Raw genomic sequence first — 26,382 nt, 5'->3', positions numbered from 1 at the left:
GTGTGGGACACGGCTGGGGACAGGGGTGGCCTTTGCCTGCCCCAGGAGGACGGCTTCCACGTTGCATAGCTGGAGCCCAGGAGAGGCTCTGGCCGGAGCCCGCAGCTCGGGGCTGGGGTCATTCATGCCCCAGTGCTTTCACAAGGAGCACCTCCATCCCTGCTCTTGGCACAGGGGCTGTCCCCTGCGCTGAGGACACCGTCTGGGCCACACCAACCCTGTCCCCAATCTGAGCATCACCCCCAGCCCCAGGGCCGGAGCGGTTTCCTCAGGCTCCAGCTCCACCAGCAGAGCCAGTGGCAGGCATCTGCATGTCAGGCAGGCACTGCGGAGCCGAAGCCATGGTTACACACCTCTTTCTATTCTAAGCAGCCATTTTCGGAGTTGTTTATAACTTTTCCCTGTCTTTTCACCTTTTTGGTGTTTTTTTTTTTTTTTTTTTTTTTTTTTTTTTTTTTTTTTTTTTTTTTTTTTTTTCTGTATGGGTGTGAATTCTTGCCGGCATTTGGAGCCAATCTGCAAGCTGGAGGAGCTGGCTCTGGCTGGGGCGGTGCAGCTGCAGCTCGTTCTCCCAAACCTCTCCAGCACAGCAGCATCGGGGCCGTGTAACAGCTGATCCTTGGGCAGCAGGTGTGCTCTCAGGCAGGCTGCTGGAAATCAGCTCGTTCCCCAGCATGGATGAGGCGGTGGGCTTGAAAATGTACGGAGAGGAAGGGACCTTCAGCTGTGTCTTCAAACATCTGGGGGCTTTGAGCCAGAGATGCTGTGGCTCGGGGGCTGCCCCAACCCTTAGCAGCTAGAACAGCACATGAGGGAATTCGTAGATGCCTTTGAATTTTCCCCAGGAGGCACAAACCCTGAAGGTTGTGCAGGCTTTTTCCTCTTTAACAGAGGCAAAAAGGGGGAAATGGGCAACTATCCAAAGGCTGTGAAAGCACAAGGGCAGTCACTTTCCCAAATGGATCAGGGCTTCTACCACAACGATCCCACCTGTGTGAAACTCTGTGGGTCTTCCCCATCTCACCATGTGTGTCTCGTGATGTTTGTTCCTTCCTTCAGAATTCAGCCCCTGAAACCAGAGACCGGCATGAAGAACTGTATTTTTAACATATTCTCTACAGATTAAATTTCAAGATCTTATAAATACCCGGGGAGGCTCGGGGATGGACACCTAGAAGCGGAGGATAGGAATCCAAGAGCTGGTATTTAAAAACGAACAAGCGGTGGTTTTCACGTCGATCCCGTGGTATTTAGCAGTCCGGATCCTGGAGCAGGGCCGCCTGCTGCCGCAGTGGGCAGCGCCTGGCGCCGTGGGCGCACTGGCACTGCTGCCAAAACCCCGCTCAGGCACAGGGAGAAACCTCCTGGGGCTGTCCAAGGAAAGAGTCTTCCTCAAGGGTTAAAAATTCTCAGTAATTCCCCTGACTCCAGGAGCTGGGGTTTATTCTGCGGCTCGACACCACAAATGCCTCCAGTGCTGGCAAAGGTGAGCATAACTCTTAAATGTCCTGCCACGAAGCCACAGCCTCCTTCGGTTCGTCCTGGTAGAGCCAGGACACTGCTAGGAGCCCGAAACAGCAGGGGAGCAGCGTGGAGAAGGAAGAGGAGCGCATTATTTTTAGCTGCGACGCATTTGTGCTTTCCTCTTTTACGGAGCCGGGCTGAAAGGAGTGAGAACAGACTGTGGCATTGAATTCCTGATCTGACACTCCAGAATGATTGCCATCAGAATAGCAGCTCGCTGCAGACCTTACACAACCCACGGGTGGGGGTCTCTCAGGCAGGGAGGAGGCAAAGTCCTGGCCAGGAGCTGGCCGGGGCTGCCCTGTTCGGAGCAGCCGTGGTGCTGGGCTGGGAGCAGCTCCAAGCCTGGTGCTCTCCGTGCTGACAGGGATGGAAATGCCTTTTGATGTTCCCTTTGAATCACTCCTCTCTCTTCCTTCTCGTCCCCAGGGTATTTCATTGGGCTTCTTAATAAAGCCGGAGGGGGGCGAAGGGGGAAAACTTCTTTGAGCATATTGTAAATGAGCAGAATCTTATCATCTGCCTGCTTCCTTTTTAGATTTACACCCTAATCTTATTTACGGGCTGAATACCGAGAGCTAATCAGTAGGTGATCGATAGCTGAGAGGCACCATTTCAGATCAATCTGCTCACAGGCGTGTGTGCATGGAGGCTGCTTTTTGGCTGGAAAGGTGCTGGGAGAGAGCCCAGCACGGCCCCTCCATGCGCAGGGAGCCAGCTGGGGGTGGGATGCAGCCAAAGCACACCCAAAGGGTCCCCTTCGCTCACAGCCACCCCACCAGGTCTCCTCCTCTCCTCCGGCCAGACCAGGAGCAGCGCTCCCCAAGCACCACGTGCTGCTGCGGAGCCAGGAGCAGGTGCCCAAAATCCCCCTTGCAGCTTGGGCACGTGCTCGGGAAGGTGCCAGCCCCTGCCTGCTGCTAATTAGCACGGCCGCTGTCTCCTGGGACTGCCGGTCTGATTGTTTCTTGCTGCTCTTTCCTTCTCGTTCAGCTTTGCCTTTAATTTACCTGAGAATGCTGGCAGCCCCCAGGGCACTTTTAATTAAAAAAACAAAAAACTGAAAACTAATTTTTAAGAAGGGAGGGAGGGGTGGGGAGAGGAGAGGACTTGTCATCTCTCTGCTAACCCTTTGTTTTGCCAGGCCTGGCAAAACCAGGTGGCAAAATTCCATCAAAAATCATGGACAGGGTGCTCTGGGCTGCCTCTGCCCGCTCCCTTCTCCCTGTCCCTCTGTCCCCTCTGTCCCTGTCCCTCCTGCCCGCTGCCTTCTCCTTACTCAGCAGCAGCATCCCCCCGGCCCATCCATCATCCCGGATTAGCCATTAGTAAAGCCACCCATTTGCGGGGCTGCAGCTCAAATGAATTGTGTTAGTATTCCAGCCACCGCAATGAATGGCCTGACATCCAAACCATTTTGGATCACGGGGAGAAAGCAATCAATTATTCCCTTCCCCTGCCAGCTGCCAGCGCCCAGCCACCAGGACCAGAGCACACGCTGCTCCCTTCACGCCATTTGGAAACCCCCAGCCTGGAGAAGGGAGCATTTCATCTCCCTCCACCCCTGGCAAGCACTGAGGGGTGTTGTTATAACACCTGCCCTCCTCCACAGCCCGTGGCTTTGCTGTGGATGGGGTAACAGAGGGTTGCTGGCAGGAGGGAGCAGGGCCGCTTCCCTGCCTGCTCCCCGCTCTCCGCAGGGCTGCCGGGAGCACAGCTCCTGCTGGCACAGCCCGTGTTTGCCGAGGACGACTTGTTGCTGTGCTCGCTGCTCCCGAGGCTGTGTGTAAATAGAAACAACAGGCTGGGCCTTGCCAGGGCTGCTCCCGCTCCCTTCAGCTGCTGCTAAACGCAGGGAATAATGATTGCGCTGCAAACAAGCCTGCTTCCTGGCTGGGGTTTCCAGAAGTTTCCTGCTCCCTGGGTGTCCTGAGATGATGTTGCCCCCTTGCTGGGCTCCTGGGGAGGAGGGAATGGGGCTCTTTTCACACGTGTGGAGGGAAGGTGACCCCCAGCCAGCTCCTTCTGCCGCTGCCTCTGCCTCGGGACTTCCACTTCCCTCCAAGGGTGCCTGATTAACATTGCAACGGAGCTGCACAAGTGCAGGGGTTTTACTGACACTCCCCCCTGGGATTTATGCTGCAGCCATGCTCCGTGTCACGACAGGGACAGGAACACCAGCCCTGGCTCCTTTGCCTTACCTGGATGAGCAGCACCCCTCTTCCAAAGCCAGCATTTGGGGAGCAGCCCATACGGTCCCCTCCAGCCCTGGGTACGAGCTGCCTCTGCCATGCCCACTTCACGCACATGGAGACATTTTCTCTCTGTAACAAAGACATTTTCACTCTAACAAAGACATTTTCTCTCTGCAAGGATGCGCAAAGCGAAGGAAGCCTCCTAACAGCACACCGCAAGACAGAGCCAGCAGCCACGGCGTCCTCCTCGCTGCCCATCCCAAAGCAGCGCGCGGTGGCACTGCTGGAGAGCAGCTTTCAAACCCTTGTGTGGCTGACATGAGCGCACGGCTTTTCTCTGTGCAGGCACGGAGAAGCAGACCGAATGCAAGGGTTTAGCTAAATATTAGCTCTGATTTAAAAGAGAAGTGACAGCGAGTGCTTTCATTGTTTGGGAGCAAGGACTTCCAAACTGACCGCCGAAAGAGGCACAACCAGCCCCAGCAGAGGCAGTAATTAAAGGTAGCTGCAGCGCGAAGCAGTTACAGCACTAATACAGCAATGAATGGAGATTACGCTCCCCCTGCCGCGGCTCTAACACCAGCGCTCTTCGGTGGTTGGGCGTCCGAGGGAGCAGCCGGCTGCAGTCGCATGAAAAGCGCTAATTGGAGAGGAAGATTTGTTCCCATCTCGCTCAGCACACAGCCCAGCCAGCCTGCAGGAGGGGCAGCAGCGAGGCACGAGGGAGAGAGTGCTGAGGCCAGAAATGCTGTGCCGGCAGCCTGACCCCCAGCTGGGAGCAGTGTTTGTGCCTCAAAGGGTGAGGAAGGCTCACGTCAGAGTCAGCAGAGGGGCACAGCAGCCTTCGAAGCACCCCCATACTCTGTGGGGTCACTGGGGACCGTCCCCGTGCCCTCAGCTGATGGGACAGCCGTGCTGGTTAGGCACCGATGAGCACGGGGGGATGCTGTGCACTTCTGCCACGTGCCGGAGGGACTCCTGCAGCCTGGGGTGAGCGAAGGTGTCCACCTGCGGTTTGAGCCTCCTCCTGCTGATCCTGCAGCCCACCCGTGGGTCTGGAGGCCGCGAGCTCATAAAGCAGGAGAGCGAAGAGGAGCAGCAAGGGACGGCCCTCCTGCCAGCCCAGCAGTGCCCTCTCCTTGACAATTCGTCAGCTGCCACAAAGGGATGGCTCCTTAACGTGGGGTGAGACAGCTCGGGGCTCGTGTGGTACACGTGCCAGATCTCCAGATCCCTGCCAGGCCTGTTCTGCAGGAGGCAGAGGTTTTAGCCCTGCTCTGGAGGGATTCAGCCCCCGGATAATTCGGAACTGCCTCCTCTCCCGTCCCCTCCCGGTGCTTGTGGAGGCTCTGCCCTGCCATCAGCAGAAGGAAGTGCCTGTCTGTGAGAGGGGAAGATTGATCAGGCTGCGGACGCTGCCAAACGCATTGAGTCAACACCTGGAGAGATGAGGAAAGCAGTTTTATCCCACTTGCTTTGGTAACGGTGACGTTACGTGCTACTTGATACAAAAGAAGAGCCAGTATTTCCAAACTGAAGGGCAATTATTTAAACCGGTGTCTGTAGAGGATCTGGAAGTGCTTCCGAACAGGATCATCTGGCTCAGGAGCACACTTATCGAGGGCCCACACATTTCTTGATGGTTTTACCCCAGTCCAGACTTCCATTTAAAGAAAACCTCGGGCAAGGTTTTCAAATGCAGCGCTGTCCTAACTCCTGCCTGAAATCTGTATCCACCAGCTGGACTGGAGCTCGGAGCCAGCGCCGAGAGCTTTTGCAGACGCTGTGTTTCCAGCGAGAGGGAAGGAACAGTCCTGTTCTCCTCGCCGAGCGTGAGCTCTGGAGCCCCATCGTAATAATGTAAATGTCAATTGCTGAACCTCCAGCCGGCCTCTGTGGGTGTCTCTGGCACGGCAGTGCCTTGCCAAGATTGTGAAATATTAAATGAGGAGTCAGAGCCTAAAGAACAAAATTACGCATCTGAAGGCCACTTTCCAATACCCTTAGGGTTTGGCTCCGAACGCCCGTGACGTAAATGGGCACGGATTTATGGCAAACCCACCCTGGCACAGGCAGGGGACGGGAGGTGGCTCCTCCTCGGTACACATGTGCCCCTGCCTTGTGCTCCTGGTGGTGAGAGCACATCCACAAACCCCACCAGCACGGGGCTGGCTGTGTGCAGCTTGCAGGATCCAGGACCCTGGTGATATTTGGAGCCCCCCTTATCCCTCCAGTTTCAAGCAGGAGGTAGGGCTCCCAGGGCTACCCAGAGCCTGAGGCAGAGGATGGTGCTGGATGAAGGCTCCCCGTGCCAAGCTATTGCTTTCCCCATGGATCCATTCCATTTTGCCACGGGAACAGGCAGCAAGCTGCAGCACAGGGATACTGTAGGTGCATCCGAAAAGCCCCAGCTGATGCCTTGGTGCACCTGCTGGCACTGAAGTGGCTTTGAAAGCTTGAGCTTCACAGACCGAATCTGCCTGAAATGAAATAAGGAGGCACTGCCAGAATGGCAGAGACATCCTGGAGAGCGGGCAGGAAAACAGAGAGGGTGCAGAGAGGAGAGATGCCGAGATACTGCGGGCTGCAGAAATCCAATTCCCTGTTAAATTGGAAAGAGGCAGTGCTTTGGAGATAATGCTGATAGGGGAACATCTCAAACAGAGATGAGGCTGCGGGTTGGAGATGCAGAAAGGCACTCATGTGTATACACAAGGGCATGTAGATGGAGATGATGGAGAAAGCCCGTAAGAGTAATGTTGGAGAATATGGAAATTAACACAAAAATCAGCCTGGGAAATTCAAACAACCAGCGCGACGCAATGGACCGGGTGCGCCTGGAGCAGCGAGCTACCCAGTGCTCTGCAGCTACACCAGGGGGGTGCAAAGCCTGAGACACGGGGAGCAGCCGTCAGGATCACTCATCTCTGGAGGCTTTTTAGGAGCTGTTTTTGCAATTCTGCACAGTTACTCTGCAGGATGTGCACCCCATCCTCCAGTGACGTCCACCCTTTAGGGGACAGCACCTTTAGCACAGCGCAGATGCTAAACACGTTTACTGAGTGCAGTGCAGGCATCAAGCACCAAGCCCGGGGCTGTCTGTGCTAGTCCTGGGCTGCTGCAGAGCACAAGCGTTAGCGGGACTTGGGCTGTAAGAGGGTGAAGAGGTCCTGCTGGGATGGATGGGGTTATCTCCACTGCTGTCAGAGCTCTAAACGGATGCTGCTGTTCTTACAAGGAGCCAAGGAGGCTTTTGTGGTTGAATGGACGGGTAAGGAGATTTTTAAGTACCCTTCTTAGTCATGACATGACCCACGAATCAAGGGCTCCTGATGATCTTTTTCTTGAGAAAAAGCAAAAACAGTGACACAACCGCAGGGTGTTGGGATGTGAGATCAGAGGCAGCGGTTGCCCTTGCCTCAAGGAGGCAGGAAAGCAGCTTCCAGTGCACTGCATGCCAATGCCTTGGGCCCACCAAAGGGGTTAAGGGCTGACAGGTCCATGTCTCGTTAATCCCAGCTCTTCCCACCCTGCATCTCCTGGAGCAGCTCAGGAACAAACGTGGCCCTTCGAAACTGCATTGCTGGCCGTATGAACTTCACTACGTGCTCGTGTTGTGCTGCTAGCCCTGCTGGCTTCTGCCACACAGCTCTTCTCAGGAAGGATTGCTTCACTCACAAATCCCTCACAAGTATTTTTGACACCAGCTCTCCAGCAAAATTATTTCTGCGTAAACAGCCACTGTTCTCTGCTTGCAAATATTTCTGCGCCTGGAAACTCATTGAGTCAAGAGGGTCCCTGCAGCCTCAACACCTGTCCCTGAACTTGAGAGCATCATTTCTGAGCGGCGCCAGACTTTCCCCAGCCTAATTAGGGCTGTCTGAAGCCGAGCAGAAGCCGCCCGTCCCCGAATGGCCAGATGCTGCATTGTGCCGCTAGCCCGGAGAGAAAGCGAGCAACTTCGTCTGCACTGACAGAATTCCTAATGGAATAATTAAACTCAAATAATTCAATTAACATTGCAATTGAATAATCGTGTTTGGAGCATTGCTCTAATTGAGCGATATTTGTATTGTCCCGGCCGTGAGGATAGGCACGGTAGCCTTTTAGCAGGCAAAGGGAGACAGATGGTGCTAATGAAGGGCAGGAGATAAATGCGAGGCCACTGAATTAAGTGCTCTTTCTTATTTGGCCAGAGAAGAAAGTCAAGCCATTGTGATCCTGTTGCCTTTAGAAGCCTGACTTGGTAACAGAAATAGAAGGGGCTCTGCAGGATTGCCGGAGTCTGCTCTACCATTAATTACTTTTTATTGAAAGCTCGCAGCCTGCCTGGCGTTGCGTCGAGGCGGCAGCCCTGGTCTCTGCCCAGCGAGCCGTTATCTTAATCCAGCGCTGCTTCAGAGCTCAGACGGCAGCAGCGAATGGGCAGCTAAGGCTTCTGGAGGAATTTCTGCCTCCCTTAGCAACCTGAAGGAGCCTGCAGCAAGTGTCAGGCCAGAATTCGGGAGCCCAGATCTCAGGAACGTAAAACAGGGACAAAAATAAAAAAAAACATGCTTTAGGATGCCACATTTGTAGTACGAGGTGTAGCTGCGCCTTGGGAGGCTGCAAGCACAGCAGAATTGCCCTGCCAGCACAGCTCTGAGGAAGAACATCCAAGGTAGCTGCCTCAAGCTTGGTCCAAGCCATCCCACTAACCTCCCTTCCCCCAAAACAAAGGGTACTGGTGAGAGCATAAAAGCCAGAATTTCCCGTTGTTGCCCCGGCTGCTGGCTGTGTGTCCATCCCTCGAGGCTCAGGCAGGTGGTTAGCCATGGGAGAGCAGGGAGTAACCAAACAAAAACTACAGCTTACAGTTGTGCTCGCAGACAATTTAGAGATATAGGTGCCCAAATTCATCATGCAGCCTCTGGTGCTGGGAATGGGAGGGCTGACAACATGTTTTTTTTTGTAGCAGCACATTCAGGTCTGCTAAGTCACTGCGAGCATCACACACATCACCTCCAGCTACCCTGACCTGGGACCACTGCTCTGTTCTTGTACCACGGATCTGCCCATCTCCTCTCCCCAAGCAATTTCAGTCTTGTTTCCCCACTCCCAGAGCTCTCTAAGCAATTTAATTTGTTTTGGCAGAATTTCTTAAAAAAGGCAGCTGATACGATTATGCTGTTTGCAGCTCCTTTCCCCTCCCACTCTCGGTAACTTCTGAGCTTGGTGTTTAATTACTATGAGACCTCTACGCCTCTATCAGCATTAGCTGGATTTATGTTTTTACACCCTGCATGTCAAGAAGCAACTAGATGGAAAAGAAACCCACTTGTGCTCCTACATCAGGGGAAGGCAGGGCACAGGTTCTGGCTCTATCATGGATCAAGATCCACAGGGACTACAGCTGCAGCCTGCTTCTGCAGGAGAGCTCTGGCCACCAAGGTCTGCGTTAGGTTCTCCTGCATCTAAGGGTTGGAGATCTAAAACCTAAGCTGGTAAGAGGCAGAAAGAGAACACAGAAGCAGGTCTGCTCCTTTGGATAGCGAAGGTCTTGCTGCAGAGTAAGTCATGGAACCGAGTTCAGGCTCCTTCAAGAGCCACAGCAGTGTAAGCGTGAGAGAGGACAAACACGTCCTTGTGACTGGAAAGCCACATGACGGTGACGAGTCTGCTTCTGACTCACAGCAGAAGCAGCGCTGTAATACGCCACCGCTGGCCTGCTCTGACCACCCCAGTGCCCAGGCAGAACCTCAGCGTTTGTTCCCTCCAGGATCCCATTTTCCCACCAGGAGAGCACCTCCAAAGCACACACTGGCTGGTGGAAAAGCAGGCGCTGCTGGCTTCAAGAATGCAGGCTTCAAATTCCCTTGTTTTTTCTTGAAGAAACCCCAGACCGGTTGATTTTGCCTCAGACTGAATGATGGATTGCAAGTAGAGGGAAACAACAGAAAGTTCCTCTGGGCACAGAAAGGACTCAGAGTCTTTATCTCCTCTCTTTGATCCAAGCTGAATTTTCCAGTTGTGCTGCTGGTCCGGAAGGGGTGAAAAGAATCAATTTATTTGCAAAGCCCAATTTACTGTTGGGCAGCTATTCACTGGCTGATATGAAACAAGCCCATTTGCACTTGGAAAGGCTTCCGCAGCCCAGAAGGCACACCGACCATCAGCTGTCAGCCCTGCTGCCAGCAGCTGACTGCAGGACAAGGAACAAGCTGCTTTCCCGGAGCCCCCCTGCCAGCAGGCTGCTGCCCGATCTCCTGGGCCAGGTGCTGAGAGAGGAGGCAAAGGGCTGGCTTCAGCTGCTGAACAGCCCCAAGCCTCACCAACTCGAGCAGCAACACTTTGTCCACTCAAGCATCCTTTTTTTTTCCTTCTCTATTTTAACAGGCATGTAACCAGCAAGTAGGTTCTCTCTTTTGAGAGCTTTCCTCCATTTTTGCCACAATGCTGGACACTGGCTGTTACACAGAGCACATCTTTGGAAGAAGGAAAACTATAATAAACTCATACATAAGTGGTATTTAAGCTGGTCCACAATGCTTCAAGGGAGAACAATGCCAACAGAAAGAAATCTAGCTTGGTAAATGCTGCCCAGGAACATCCCCGACCATCCTTCCGCTGCACTGCACAGCCTTCATTAACTTACAAATGAATTCCTCCTGCGTCTCATGGCTTTCTTCAGCTGTTATTATTCCAGCCTCCAAGGACATAAACAGTTCTCTTGATTTAAGGAACTAGCCTGAGATGCTGCTTGACTATGGCCTGGGGAGGGGCAACAGCATCGGAGAAGATGTTTTATTCAAGAAAACAAAAAAACCTACTTCCAAATAGAAGCAGAGGTCTTATTTAAGCCCACGGAGCATAAGCTGGGGAATTCACAGTTCCAGAGAACAGCAGAGACAGGGTGTTCTCATTCAGGACCCACAGCACAGCAAACAGTTGATCAACTTCATCTCTCTTATCTGAGTGCTGCTCCAGACAACCTTCTGGATGATGAAACCCTGGCTCTTCATCCAGGAGACATCCTGGCCTGGAGGCAGCACCTTGCTGCAGGATAAGAACAACCCTAGTCTCATCATTTATCTTAGATTAGTATTATTTATTTTTAATTAGATACAACTAAAACATGCTCTAAATGGGGAAAAGGACGGAGGCAAGAAGGCACACACACGTGGTCCTTGCAGCAGAGGTGGCACTCAGCGTTGCAGCGCGGCGGCTGGCACCACACACTTCACGCACTAACTCTGCCTACCCTGAAACAGCCGCAGCAAGGACGGCACAAAGTCAGGCTGCATCTGCGAGGGTTTGTGGTCTGCAGCCACGTTTCCCCCTCCTCCCGCACCGCTTCTCCTTTCTTCTCATGCTGATGAAAGTAATTGCTGTGTGCCACCTTGGGCTGACCCTGGAGCGAGGCAGGGTTCCCGGCTCAATAGATCTGTGCAACCTTAGCTCTCAGCTCCTCTTGGAGACCTCATAGCTATTCCAAGCACACTTCCCTTCCCACAGCTTCTCTTGGCCCAGTATTTCTAGGGCTGGTGACACTCTAACAGAGGTACTTAATCTGTCCTGAGCTCTGTCTGCTTCGACCTTTCCCTTCAGCATAGTGATTTTAAGGAACCTCAATAGTTTCCCTTTCCTCCCTACCATGCTTTTGCCCAGCATCCAGGCCAGGTGGCGAGGTACTAAAGGCAAATCACGATGAGGGTGGTGCTTGGTGGCACACTCAGTGTTTTCTTGGGGCCACCAGAAGCCACACAGCCTGCTAAATCACACTGACACTCAAACCTTCTCGCAATGCCCACGACCCAGAACAAAACCAGGAACATTGCTCACCTTGTCAGAGCTTCCCACATCGGCCATCACCCAATTACTTCTTGAATCACCCGGGCACAATGCAGACAGCCCCAAAACCAAGACAAATCACATATCTTCCAGCCACCTTACTGCTCCTTGCACAGCAGTCATACCCCCTTTGTTTTTTCCGCCCATGAACACAGCACAGACTTTCCCTGCTCACTCTACACTCATTTAACCCCCCAGCTGGGGCCCTTTGACTCCCAGGTACCTGAAATCAGCTCAGGTGAGACCAGGCAGAGCTGGCTGTCCCAGGTGAAGACAACCCCTGCCTCCCCTTTATGTATTTGCCTGCTTGCCTCAACACCTGGGGCTCTGCCTGAGGGATAAAGCTGCAGGAACCCGAGTCCTTGGGGAAGAAAGTTGCTGTTCAGGAGAACCCATCGCCTGCACCCCCAGCCTGAGAAAAAGGCGTCATCTCCTTAAAATTTAACCAAATCCGCTGTTATCCATCCCCATTCCTATCCCACCCCTTTTTATGCAGCTTTCCAATGGGTAAAGAACTTTCCAGAAGAATTTTCTTCTCTGCCTTGCAGCTGCAGGAGACAGGCGGCCCAATGCAAGTGAGCTGCCTTAGCAACCTTTGCTGGGTTGTGATACCACCAAGTTAAAATAACTTGGATTAAAAAAAATACTGATCAACATCAGAAGCGAGCTGACAGGCTGCTGGGATCCACAAAGGAGGCTAATAATTAACGAGAGATGGTCTCCGAGGATTGTAGGTGGACAGCATCAGCGAGCGTACTGGTAAATTCCTATGATCTTCTCTTCAGAAACGAGTGCATGAAGACAGGAAAGAGATGAAAAGGAGACCTTGAGTTGAGAAAGGCCAAAGTGGTCAAAGATTTCATTGGATTGAGAGAAATATTCCAAAACCAAAGGCGTTCCTGTGTTGTCTGTGTCACTGTTGCCGTGGGCTGGATCTCAAAAACTTCTTTAAGTACCCTGCTGGGACACACAGAGATGTATCAGGAAGCACAAAGAAACTTTCAGGCTTTGGGAAAGGCTGAAATGCGGAACGATTCTGGCTGTTTCTGGATGGGCTCGCTGTTTGCACCAGGGTGGTGTGGGGCTGGCTGTGCTGGAGGAACAGACCCACGCTGGGTTTGTCTGTTAGAGGGGCCCCTTCCCACTTTGCCCAGGCTCCTTGCACAGCTCTGCCTTGGCCTGCAGCCTCAGACCTTCAATATAACTTCCCAATGCACTTTGGGTTCTGCCCCTAGTGCCCTTCCATGCACGTGGAGCAGACAGAGCAAAGCTTCAGCCCTGCATTAGGCTGGGCGAGGAGAAGTGGGTCAGGCACTTTGCCAACATCTGGCACGTCCAGCCAGGCGCCGATGTGCCGAATGCCACCCTTGAGGAGATGGGTGAGACATGTCTGAATGTGGGACAAACTGGGGGAAGTGAGGTGAAGCACTTAGGGGAGATCAGTCCCCTGAAATGAGACTGGAACAAATAACTGCGAGGGAAAGGGGAAATGGGGCTGCTTGGCATCACGATCTGAATGCAAAATCTGCCTGAAGGGGATAGAATGAGTGAAGAGGGACAAACAGAGAAGTTGTCCCCTGTTCGTGCAGATTACAGGACAGAAACAAGCCACCCACAGCAGGTTCCAGGCACCTTCCCTGGGACCAAGAAGACAGCACAGTGACGTGGCAGCAGCTCCTGAAGGAGATCCCAGAGAATAAGGGTAAATCCAAGCTGCAGGCAGCACGGAGAAGAGGGTAAAGGTCTGCCACCAGCAGCAGGCCCAAAGGCACCCTCTGATGTGAGACGGTGCATGGGCAATGGTTGTGCAAGCCCACTGTCGAGCCACTGCCTGCATGTCTTGGTGCTGCTGCGTGCTCCTGCCATCAGGCTGCCTTGCTGTATACGCAGCAGCTCAGGCTGCCAAATATCCGCAGTAGGTACTGCTAAAAGCAGTCCCCTGCTGCCTGAGCGAGACAATCTGGGATGTCCTGGGGACAGTAGTTCACTGAGGGTTTCCTTTGTGTATTTGCGTCCCTCCTGCGAGGGGTGCTGGGAAGCTCGTTCTGCCCCCAGGAGCCCCGGCACGCACACAGCACTGGGGGCCAAGGCTAGATGGGAAAGACAGAAGTGATGCTGATCTTGTCGCCTTACTTTCTCCATATGCTGTAGGGCAGCGAGAGATCTGTCTGTATACCGAGTTAGTTATTAGATCCAGCTTGGCTGTTTCGGATAACCTTTATCTGGTGGGAAGCAGATACCAATAAAAGTGCTTCACACAATGGAAGATATATGTATAAAGTCTGGATACAAACTTTATGCTGAACAGCAAAAATATGAAGGAGTTCTCCTTTTAAAACAAATACAAGGCCTATAGCATGCTGCTACCTGGAGAATGATAGGAATGAGAACAGTCCAGAAGCTAGTCTGCACGTTTCAGGGAAAAATCTAAATTCAACAGCTCAACATGTAGGCAAAAGGGAATGTGAGGAGAAGAGAAACAGAGCAAGCCGGGCATTGTGCTTTAGCACAACACCATGGTTCAGATGGAAGGCAGGAACAAGTCAAAGTGGGAGCAGTGACTCTGCCACCACAACTGGAGGACACAATGCATGACCGAGGCAATCCAACAACCTGCAGTTTATCGGAATGCTACTGTAAACAGCCTCTATCTCATTTCCACAGCTACAGTACCCTCTAGTTAACTGCAATGCATTTAATCAAGATGTTTCTTAGGGAACCAAATAAAGCTTGATGATGCTTAATGGCTGGGGCTTAATGGCTGGGTTGTTTAACTGGGCTCATAATTTTGATTAATTAAGATGCCTGCAGGTGTTGGAGTGGTACTTAGGCAATAGCTTTGATGTTCAGAGGCAAAGGGGGTTTTGTATCCCCTTCAAAAGCATTTCTACCAGAGCTAGTTCAGCAAAGCAAAATTGCCTTCAAGCACTTGCAAAAAAGTTAACTCTCTTGTAGCCAGCTGTACCTCCCAGTTTTCTGGGAAAGTTAGCTTGCATGTCCCTTTGACCACCTTCATCTTGGGATGATCTGCAGATTATTATTATTTATTTATTTATTTTTATTTTTTTTCTAGGGTGGCCTCCATCTCCTTGATGAAAAGAAAGTAAGAACACAAGAGGATCTTCAGGTGGTGATGGCAGTTGACTTGATCAGAACAGCAACCTGCACATCTCTGGGCAGATGTTTCTACTGTCTTGAAAGCACAATAGTTTGTCCTTTTGAACACTAGAAAATATGAAGCCTGGCTTCTCATGAGCTTTTCCCCTGTGTTTGGATACCCTAACACTAGTTTTAGCGTTCCCCTCTAGCATGCCTTGCCCTGTAATATTGTCCTTATCCAGCTATGTCACCAACTCGTCCCTTTCCTCCCATGGACTGGTGAGGATGATCTATTGTAGCCTGGAATATGGATGTAGAGTGACTGGCCAACAGACAAAAGAAAAATACAAACCACAAAATACTCAAGAACTTTGCTTTAGGCAGAACTAAATTGTATTTCCCTCCCTTGTATTTGTATTCAGCAGCCAACTTTCTTATAAAACATATGTACCTTTGAGAATTTTGTCTCCTGAATGCAGATGAAATGTACCCAGGTTAAAAAAAGATATGGGGGAAAAACAGGACATGAATACCAGTGTGGCACATTCTCATTTCCTATTAGAAGGACTGGAAAGAGGCACAATGAGCCAATCTCACCTTTATAGTCAGTATCAAGCACTAACATTAAATTATGCAGAACTTATGATTGAAAGCTTAGGTAATTACTACATCCAACCATAAGGGGAATATTGCCTTGTGGATGGAGGACTGGAACAGGGCTCAGAAGAGCAGAGCTGTACTCTCTCCTTTGCCATGGACTTACTGAATGACCTTTGGCAAATGTTATGTTCACCTGTGTATAAATACAGCGTCAACCTTCCATTTTGTAATGTACATAAAAAATGCAACAGCATAACAGCATATTGTCTAGGGACCTCAAGGCAACCTTTTTTTCCAAGAAACAGCTTTACTGTAACTTCTTGGCAACCACACGCAGTACAAACTGAGTCAGGAGGAATGATCTCAGCCTCTTCGTACATCTGCATTGTTCCCCTCCACCATGGCTTCGTGGAGCATGAATAAGAGACATTCAAATGCAATTTATGGAAACTTTAGCAAATACAAACTGGAGTAGCCCCTTAGCAGCATATCCAACTGCTTGTAATGAATCATAGCAACTGAGGTACCCATTTTCCATGCAATCCAGTGCATTAACACTAAAGCAGAGGTTGAGCAGTATTATTCTGACCCAAGGAATGGGTTCACTTTAATGGAAGTGGTTGAAGCATGCAAACATCAGCTAAGTTTATCCTAGAGTTATAAGGAAGTATATTACAAACAAATGCTGAAAATTCTAATTGACCAGGAACATGTCTGAAAAAATCACCATCAGTATCTTTCATCCATCATAGAAAATTCATCCTCAGTTGTCTCAGTTCTCAGTCACAAATTTCCTGTCACAAATATAGCTGTATAAATACTATCCACCACCTAGCTAGTCTTTTATTATTATTATTATTATTATTATTATTATTATTATTATTATTATTATTATTATTATTATTATTATTATTATTATTTTATGCCAGGCAAATGCAGGACCCAAGCTATTTTGTTTTTAAAGTGATTACAAGATTTTAGTTAAGCATACTTAAAATCCATCAAAGTATAAGTCCTCACCTCTTTGATCATTGAGCATCTTTGCTTGCTGCATGACTAACAATGTTAAGTGAATGTATTTGCCCAGAAGCTGGTAACATCATGGTTACCCATCTCTGTTGCTCTAGATTAGACCTGAAGGGCAAAAGAAAAGCTCCTGTGCACTTCTGCCCTTTAAGATAGTGGTACTTTGTTATGCAAAGTTCCTCTCATTCCACGTTTAGGAAGTCTCTCAGGACACAATGCAGAGAAGGCAGAGTGAAAGGTAACTGGAACAGTTCATTAGAGCACATTCTTTTATTAATAGAAATCATAAGAACAGCTGGAGGGGCAGCAGGTGAATAGATGACCTCGAACCATACATTGTCAAAAATTGTTCAAAAGAGCCAAGTTGTTCAGCAATACAGTTGTAGTTGGTTACCTTGTTCTGCCAGGGTAAAGAAGCCTTCGAGGTGTGGATGTGGATCCCTGAAGAGCTTTGATTTTCTCACCAAATATCTAAGAGGGGTTTCTGAACTGGTCCCACTGCCAGTACTGGAGGCCAAACAAATTTCACTTGCAAGTCTTCTAACAGTAACTAAGAACCAGAGTCATTGACCAGAGCATCCTTGTGCTACTTACCAGCCATAACAAAAAAAATACTTTCCCTGGCTTACAGAATTTGTAATCTATCTTCTAATTCACAGAGCCTGTAACAGACTGAAGGAAGCAGGGTACTAACCAGATCAGTGCAAGAGCCAGACAGCCCCAGCTTACAGAACCTATGGGTGGTATAAATAAGTCTTTTTTCCTTCTGACCTACTGAATTTATCCAAGGATGTTCCCCTTGGACTGTTCACAGGGAACAATCTCCTATTTCAGGACTACTTAGATTTTGAGAAGACTTCAAATTTAGAGATTACTGTTTGAAAACTTTCTCCACTTCTCTATCCGTCAGGCAAAATTGATGAAATCAAACTCTCTTGTCATCCTCAAGGTGACTTCCAAGATCTCCTCCTCCGACAAGAAACGAGCTTTACCATTCTTGCTGTCTACGGGGCAAGGGAGATGCAGCAGCAGCTTCCTGTAAAAGAGGACACTGAGTTTTAATGTTCTGAACTATGTGAGCAATTAAGATGACATTGAAAGTTCCTCTTGCAATTCACCAATCAGTATACCAAGGAAAGTCCATTCAGTATATGCTTCTCATGATAGATTGTGGAGTACCTGCAATACTTGATGCACAGCTATACAGGCCCTGGAATATTTCCAACGCTTCCTTTCTTTTCTCTGTGGCTACGACAACAGCTTCCAATGATGGATTGTGAGCTCTCTCCACTGTTCTTGCTTATACATGATGCTGCATTTTAAATGCAGACAAAGAGCTGCATTGATTATGCTCTCCTGGTGGTAAAAATCTGAATAATGCCTAAAGCCTGAAAGCGTCTTTAGGAGCTTGTCTTATAAGAAATAACTAGCACAGCTGGAGATTCTGGACAGTCCAGTTCCACAAAAGATATATCTACACTGAAAAACACATTTACAAGAGTGAACTTACAGTTGTAAAGCTGCCGAAATTCTTTTTTGTAACCTACATTGAAGTGATCCCCTACCTTTGGCTCAGGCCTGTACTACACAAAGGTTAGATATTTGACTCAGGAGCTATTTGACATTCCCTTGCTATGGCAGACATTCCTGGAACGTCAGACAATACTTCTGGTTTATCTCCCCGTGAGGATGTCTAGGTCTGGACTCCTTCAACTCTAATAATAATTCAAGCTTACTTGCTCACGCAGAATCTGGACTCTTTCCTCTGTATCACAGGCTTATCAATTAATGGTATGAATGATTGGCCAGTCTTGGACTTCCACTGATTTGACAGTGCAAAGAGAACCAAGGAGACTTTAGAATAAAGAAATTTGCCTAACCAAGCACTATGAAGCCCCACAAGACAACACGGTAGTGTGGATAGGGGTTACTTCAAACTGGGGTTTAAAATCATGTTGACTCTTCCAGACCTTTTTGTCTGTGTAATAGCAGCCATGGATGAAAGCAGCACATTCCAAACATCTTTGCATCCCACCTACTGAAGGCAACAAGTTGTTATAATTTGGAAAAGTTCTTAAAATCAGCTGGGCTTAGAATCAACCCCAGGACTACAGAGTTGGAAACAATTCCTTTGAGCTTTTCCATACATCTGTGAGATCACAATGTTTTTTGGTGTGGAGAACTTGAAATCTTATTTGTTTCTTTCATACTGAGAAGATTTGCACTTAAATTTACAAAAGCAGCACTGGCTCAGGCTGTACCCAAGCAACCATTAGATTTACAACAAACTTTGATTTGCTAGGCTTGTGACAGCTGGATACTAAGATAATGGCAGATCTGACTCACCAAAAAGACAGAACTGCAAAAGAAAACGGAAGCTGAAGCTTTCCTACATCTGCAGTAGTGCATTAAGCTACCTCTTTTATTACCTACAGGTCATGCTAGTTATTAGCTGGACAATTATTCCTCCTGCTTTACCTGTTTCAGAGCCAGAACTTTCAAACATTCTTTTAGTACTGTTGCATCTTCAGGTTAAATTCGTGCAAGGGGTAACCGATTCAGGCTGGTTTTGTCTGTGAGAAAAGTGACTTTTCTGAAGTTAGTTCACTAGGGAGAGAAGTTATTTTGGCCTTAATCTATGGTGCACACCTTGAATTGATTTGCAGGATGCTATTCACATTTGAATCTTCCCACATCCCATTCAGTGCTGAAAGGTGCAGGTAGAGGGTCAAGCTTTCTTACGAAAACACTTTATTGTGAAGAACTTAGAGCAGAACAGACATGGCAATTACCTGTGCACCTCAGGCAGCGCAATTGCACAGAGGGAAATATGGAGGAAGATTGTGAGAAGCCTGCGTATAAGTCAGTCAGTTCATTATCTTCATAGTTTTGAAATAGCTAGCCCTGTAACAAACTCAAAGGGAATCTCTTCAGGGAAACCTCGTACCATTTCCATGTCTGCATCCATGCCTAGTTATCTGCAGAGTTTCAACACCTGAAAGTGTCTGTACATTTTTGAGCTCCTTCAGTTGTTCATTTGTACAAATTAGTATTTAAAAAGTGAATTTCCAAGAAGTCCTTAAAGACTGGGCAGTTTTTTTGCCAGACATTTTGGGCCCTTGAAGCCCTAGTGCTTAGATAACCAAAAATCTGTTTTAAAACTATTTTTGCTTGAATAGTATCACAGATTTAAAGCTAGCAAACTATAGAAATAAGGGTGAAATATAGTTGTTTATTTCTTCTTTGTAATTAATAATCCCATCATTGTCTTTAACTTTGATTTCCAGCATTCTCTTGGAGGCTTGGTTAAACTTTCTTTGAAATAATATATTGCTTGTACTTCCATCAATTACGTTTCACTTACTTTTGGGGAGTTCGAAGGTCAAGAACCTTGTCCTGGATATCTAATGTGATGTCTGAGACCTTTGTCTCTGGCAGCTTGATTTTAATCTGAAATGACAGGCAGAGGTAAAACTGTGATTAGAAATATAGACCTACAAGCCATAAAATACACCATCTCCACAAACATTTGATGCTAGTGTCAGAGCGACATTCTGAGTAGGTAATATGTATTAGAGAAAATATGACAAAACGATAATTGTTTACAATAGCTTAGTGATGTGTGCTGATACCTTAATTTTCTACAAAATCCGGGGATGATAGTATACTTGGCAGGTATTCTTTACCCACCAAAAGCCCCTGGATTTGTGTATTCCAAGGACAGCTTGCTTCAGCTAGAAAAATTGCACAGCAGTTATACCTGTCATGAGGTTTAGAAAGCAGGGAAGTCTTTGATCATATAATAATGGGACAGAATCTGTTCCCTGTAACTTTAAAAACTGTCATTACTATAGCATTGTGCTAACTCACACACGGTAATAAATGCAGACAGATGAAAACTCTCAGTCCCTCTCCACCCCAAAATTGTGTCCATGATGAAAACTCGTTTTAGAGTTACTTTCATTTCCCTCAAGTCTGTGTGGCACACATTTTAGCACAGATTCTCCTGGATACACTAGGTCCTTGAGGAGATAGATATACACAAGTTCCTCAGGTTAGCAAATGTAAATATCTACAGATGCTTAGATAACTAAGAAAATCCTACAGGAAGCCAAAGACAGCCATACACCTTGGTGTTTATATACTCTCTCTCAAGAAGGACAGATTGAAGATAAGTCTTCAGAGAAAGGGCACGAGGAAAGGATGGGAGATACAGGTTTAACTCACCACCATATCTTCACAGCAGGCTGTGGAAGGGTCTTTCCTACTCATCCCAAAGAAGACATCTTCTGTTCCCACCTGCTGTTTGAATAAAATCTCATACCTGAAAAAGAGAAGTAGCTGCCTAATACCAGGAAAACAAAGGAGATTGTATTTCTCAGGGGACCATAAACCTTTGTATGAGTGCTGATATCCTTATCACATTCCCTCCTACTTTTCTGTCTCCCTTCAGGTCTTCAAGCCAACTGTACTGGAATTCTGTCCAGAGACATGACTGAGTTAGCTACAAGACACATGAAGAACATTCACTCCATCTTTCAAGGTAGTCACTTTACTGTCTCTATTTAACTAACCAGCCTTTGCAGGATCGTGGAAGAGAAAATGCATTCCAAGTGAAAATGATACTTATCAACTAGTCAAAAACCAAAAAACTCTCAAGAAAAAGGCTTTGAAAAGGATGCTGTCACAATTACACGTGTTCTGTTCTGTCATTCAGCCTATTCTTGCAGCCCGAGAACACCACTGTTATCTTGTATAATTTTAATTGCTTTGCATTTGGCCAACATCGATTTTCTTCCCCTCAAAATCAATTTGTTTAATTTAGAACCCTACAAAATCTAGAATCACATGTTCCCTTCCACTTGATATTTAATGAATGAGGAAATGCAAACTAAAAGAATGTATTTAGAACATATTACTCCTGCTAAATTGAGCAAAATAAATGGAGACACTGCTCAAAGCTGTTGGAAAAAGTGTATGGAAAGTCTTTTTCACATCTCCAGTGTTCATGTGCATATATAATAATTCCTAAGTCAATGAGAAATCTGTCTAACCGCTCTGGATGCACCTCTAACCATCTGTGTTCCTTTTGGGCCTTTTTCCATGATTTAATTTGATGAACTATTACAAAGATTTATATCCTCTTCTCATCTGCGCAATGCAGGACAATTACTTGAGGCTAGAGAAAGACCACACTTCACCCATCAGGGAGGGGAAGGTCAAAAATAGCATGAGAAAAGCCTCTGTTTTGTCCCCACACAAAGAAAACATGTTCTGTACCTCACAGGTAATAGTTTCAAGAACAAGCACACAACAGTATGTAAGGATGCAGCTGAATGCCAAACCATTTTTGGAAATGCTGAGCCTAACTTCAGACTGGGCTCAGTCCAGTTTTTATATCAGGAAATTGAAAAAATAATGGCATGACTTATGTGCAGAGAAAAGTGATGATTCTGGACTACAATCTGGTGTACAATATGCAGCTTCATGGATTTTGGTGCATCTGTTCTGACATCTCAAACTCCGGTATAGTGCATCAGAACACAATGATTATAAATTCAAAGTCTTCTTTGTGAATTACTTGACCCTGAAGGCTTTTTGACCTCTACAAACTACAGCATATCTTGCCTCTTGATCTATTTCAAAAACATTGTATTTCTATGACCAAAGGAAAAGACTGGTTTTAGGCTGTCCCTTGACAGACTATGATTGAATAACAAGATTTTGAAAAGTTTAAAACTGCCTGCATGTAGCCTTCCTTCCTACTGTAGTATTTGTCTCTGAAGAGTTTAATTATTTGAAATATAAACATGAGTTTGAGTACTTTATGAATTTGAGAATGAAAAATGAATATATTTCAGTTGCAGCAGGAAGAGCCAGGTATTTCACACAAACTTGGCGTGTTTCAATGCTAGTAAATCACTTTGCTGGTCTCCTTCCCCTCCTAATCCCATTTGGTACAAGTATCTGACACTGCAAATAATCTTATGACAGCAAAAACCAACTCTACATTTCTGTTATGCGATCAGAAGGCTTCCAAGGGAGAAGTTAAAATCCCTCCTCCCTTGTTGCTTTAGTTGAAACACTGATATCATTCCCTTGCCCTTTCATGACTAGCTTTTCAGACTGCTATTTTTCACTCACATTGACGTTAACTCATATTTCCAATAAAACTATGTAAAACCCATGTAAACCCTATGTAAAAGCCTCAGCTGACTTACTCTGGCTGTTCTCTTGGATCCCAGATATCATCAAATTCAGATCCTTCTGGGACCTCCTCTGTATTCCAAATAGTTTTCCTGTTTTCAGATTTCACTTCAGAAGTACCTGTAAGTGATGAGAAAAATCACACTGTCATGTTTTATGGAATGTCTGTTTCTCTAGGTTTTCAGCAAACTTTCATTTTTCTAGACTTAAGAAAAATCTTTGTATCAAAAAAAAACACATTATAATTAATTATTACAATCTTCTTCCCCTCGATATGATATGAATCAGAATTTACAAAGGGAGGATGTTTTCTATTTTATTCCCTTAAATCTCCTTTACTCAACCTCTATGTCAAGGAAATTGTCCTATCAGGCATGAAATATCTAGTCCTTCAAAACGTGTAGAAGTATGAAGTATTAATCTTTCCCCATGTCCCTGATGTGAGATTTTAAGTGAGCAGAGTCATTTACAAAAGGATCTCTTCCTCACATATAAATCCAGTTCTTCCCATTAACTATTGAGCACAGCACAGATAAGGTACTGAAGACTCATGAAAGTCCATGGGAAGGATAACATGGTTTATACCTATTCTACAATTGAAAATATATTTTCTAGTTAGCTGGTAAATCTGCAACCTGGAGGATTTTATAGTAAAATCTCTGGTTATTTCTGGATTCCAAGAAAAAACAATCTGTTGTATTTACAACAGTTCCTTTCCTGTTAATTTCATCCTGGTTCTTCTTAAACTGTCTTATAGGTTTAACTGCCCAATTATGTGACACTGTAAGCTTCAGGAAGAACTTCACATTAACTTTGCTAAGACTGGACTTGACTTCTTTTCTTTCCTGAGTACATTTCAAGGTGTTGATACAAATTTATGAACCCTCAAGGCATTTTTTTGCATTGTCTGTGAGTTTGTCTTTCTATAGGATGCCAGAACACCTGGAGTCAGATAGTGAGTTTAGTTGAACTGGGTTTCAAGACAAAGAACAAGGTACAGTAAGGAAAAAACTGAAAAACAGCTTTTGGTTTGTTGAGGGTAGCCCTGAACAAAGCTTATTTTTCATCTCACATTTTGTCTAAATAGGGTTGTGAAACTTTTGGGGGTAACAACATGTCTGTGTTTCATGGTATATTTCATAACTCTTTAATACTACAAGCACAGACTCAGTTTCATGCAGTTTGCCCCATGAAGATCCTTTAGGATGAGTACTAAAAGTCCATCTTCCGTGGTTGCTGTAAGTAAGCAATAACAATTCTGTGAGAGTACTTATTTGGAGCCTTTTGCTGCTCCGTTATGACTCCCCCTTCCCAGCCCATGACCAGGCTGCGTTCTCTACTTGGTTTGTTATCACCCCTTGAGGCTGGTACCCTCCAGAGTTACCCTTTCTGCTGCTCTTTGTATGCTTTGTGGTTAAGTTTTCAGGAAAATGAGAATTTTAGTGCAATCAAAATGTGGTGCTATTTCCATCTCAAAGGTCCACCCACTTATTGAAGCAAACTATTTGTGGTAATTTACTGCAGCTGTTACAGTCTGCTAACACACAACTGAACGCTAAGGCATACAAACACTCCTTCTTACCACAGGTCTCTTTCTTTACTGGTCCAATGCTACCAGGAGTCATAGCACTAACAGAACAGCGTGGCTGCAAAAAGAGCCAGATTAAACTCCAATTAATTTTCATAGACAGCAGCCCCGCAACAATGAGTATCTATGTCAGTAAGTATAACATTATCTGAGGTCAAGTAAATCACTGCTAGAACAAAAAGAATTCCCCCAGTTTCAAGCCTGAATAACTGAACATGTTTGCTTACATGCTCTCTCTTTGCAGAGAGGAGCTTTGATAACTAAATGGGTTTAGACAGGACTCCCAAAAGTAGCATTAAAGCCAGATGTGCTTCTGGAGCATTTGCTTCTATGGCATTTTGACAAAATTGTCTTGCTTTGCCTGCCATGAAAATATTGAGTGAAAGCAAGGGGGCTACATGCAAATCCCATCATAGCATTTAGATTCCTTTTAACAGTAGAGATCATATGAGGCAACAACATTTTCCTCTAATTATGAATCAATTTAGTGTTAATAGGCCAATGTGAGGCATTTCTATATATAGAGAAGTTCCTTGGTTTGATAAAAAGTGCCTCATATGCACAGAACATTAAATTAAATCAAAATAAAGATTTCAAATTACCCAGATTGACTCAGACTTAATTGACATCACTTGTGGCAATTTTCCATTTCTGCCTCTGAAGTGTCATTCATTTTATTAATAAGATGTAAACAAATTCTTTTAAAATGAGGATGTTTACTGCAAAGATGTACAGCAGTAATGCTGGCTTTAGAAATCAAGCATTAAAGAGAAGTGTAGCTAGAATTTGATGGACCACATCTATCATGTACTGAAAGAAACTTCAAGAGATTCATCTCTTTTCCCCCAGATAGTCCCATTGCCACTACTAGCACACAACTGCTGGGTCAGCCAGCTGGCTCCTGGAAGAACTGATGCCACAGAGGAGCACAAAGACTTTTGCCAATTTTTGTTAGCCATGTCGCTATGCAACTTGTTGAAAATCCTCAGACTTGCCAAAGTTTTGAGCTTTCCCTGAGGCCTTGCACATTGTGATTGGTAGTACCTGTGGTCTTCCCTGAGCATGACAGACCTAGGTACTTCTCCCCAGCCTAGATAAAAGGAGCCTACATGCCTAGATAAAAGGAGCAGTTGTATATTGCAGGAGAAAGAGACATTTTTCCAAAAAATGTTATTTTCTTTTATTCCTGAGGTGAACTAATAAAAAAGAACAGAGAGATATTTCTCTCATTAACCATTCAGATCTTTCATCTTAGTATGGTTACTCACTCTACCATATTCTATCATCTCCAAAATATCTACTGTGCTTCAATGATCAGTTATCTCTACAGTTCTTGGATGTCTGATACAGATTTAATGTATTCAGGTGCCTCTGGATGTTTTACTCTTTATGCAGAAGTTGAGCAGCAACTTCTTCTTTTCTGCATATGAAATCCTGACTGTAATTGCCTTCACCTCTAACAAACTTCAGGGAAAAGTAAGTGGAAATCGAAGTATCTGTAGCTCTCTTAATTATGTGTTCTCATTTCCTTTAGGATGAAAAAAGTGAACATCCCATTCTCTGGTCACAGGCTCTCCTCATATTCCTCATATGGGACAGCATCTTCCTTCAAGAGCTTATTACGTTAAAAATATCTCCTGTTTGCTTCAGTTGCTCCAAAGCCTTATAAGGCTTTAATTTGTTTTTACTCACACTGGGATTAAGAAAAAAAAAAAAAAAAAAAAGAGATTTGCACCTCCCTAGCTAACAAGGATCGGCTGCAGTGCAGCAGGTAGAAGAAGCACCAGTTCTTATGCTGGACTCACCCCTTGCTCGTCGTCATCATCATCATCGCCAGGCGCATCGCTGAGCAGTTTGGCGAGGGCCTGCAGGGACGAGGCTGAGGAGAGGCTGTCCAAGTCCATAGCCGCTGCTGTAGGCAGAGAAAAACAAGGGGCGGGGACAGAAGGGGCAGCGCTTTATTCTCACTCCTTTTATTTGTTATGTTTATTATGTAATATTTATTATTTATATGACTATTTATTGTCACTCCTCAGGGGCGTATGTTCTAGGGGTATCGCTCTTGATTTAAGTATTGCGTGTGTCAATACATGCTTACAAGGACCTGATTTTTTTTATAATGGACCCAAACTGCAGTTTTTGCCCCCAAAGGCTCTCTGGCTGCGGAGCGCAGGGCCCGGGCCGAGCTCTGGGCCTGCACCGCGCCCCGCGTCCCCGTTGCCATAGCAACCGCGCTCCGCTCCCCTTCCGCCTCTTCCAGCCAGCCAATCCGGCGCGGCGATTGAGGAGCGACAGCGAGCTTAGCCAATAAAC

The 26,382-nt window shown here is 46.6% G+C and overlaps 1 protein-coding gene and 1 long non-coding RNA gene across 3 annotated transcripts; both read right to left on the bottom strand.

Annotated features, from left to right (window-relative positions):
• Positions 1-5,153: 5,153 nt before the first annotated feature.
• LOC106016440 (uncharacterized) lies at positions 5,154-12,000 on the bottom strand. Its single transcript, XR_001189158.3, has 2 exons — positions 11,541-12,000; positions 5,154-10,754 (listed from the first exon to the last, which is right to left on the bottom strand). It is a non-coding gene; the product is annotated as an uncharacterized lncRNA (long non-coding RNA).
• Positions 12,001-16,529: 4,529 nt separating this feature from the next.
• Positions 16,530-26,329, bottom strand: DNAAF6 (dynein axonemal assembly factor 6). 2 transcript variants are annotated; one of them, XM_005009660.6, is made up of 7 exons: positions 26,174-26,329; positions 25,875-25,981; positions 24,064-24,127; positions 22,496-22,601; positions 20,502-20,598; positions 19,639-19,724; positions 16,530-17,310 (listed from the first exon to the last, which is right to left on the bottom strand). In XM_005009660.6, exons 2-7 carry the CDS (start codon positions 25,971-25,973, stop codon positions 17,181-17,183), a joined length of 582 nt encoding a protein of 193 aa, XP_005009717.1. In that variant the 5' UTR covers positions 25,974-25,981; positions 26,174-26,329; the 3' UTR covers positions 16,530-17,180. The 2 variants fall into 2 exon arrangements, with proteins under 2 accessions (XP_005009717.1, XP_012953060.1); XM_013097606.5 differs by having other exon boundaries at positions 26,168-26,323.
• Between the last annotated feature and the right edge of the window lie 53 nt (positions 26,330-26,382).

This window comes from Anas platyrhynchos, chromosome 10 (assembly GCF_047663525.1).
Source record: "Anas platyrhynchos isolate ZD024472 breed Pekin duck chromosome 10, IASCAAS_PekinDuck_T2T, whole genome shotgun sequence".
NCBI classification, from domain to species: Eukaryota; Metazoa; Chordata; class Aves; order Anseriformes; family Anatidae; genus Anas; species Anas platyrhynchos.
Note: the sequence above shows the minus strand (reverse complement) of the source record. Positions and strands in the feature narration are given on the sequence as shown.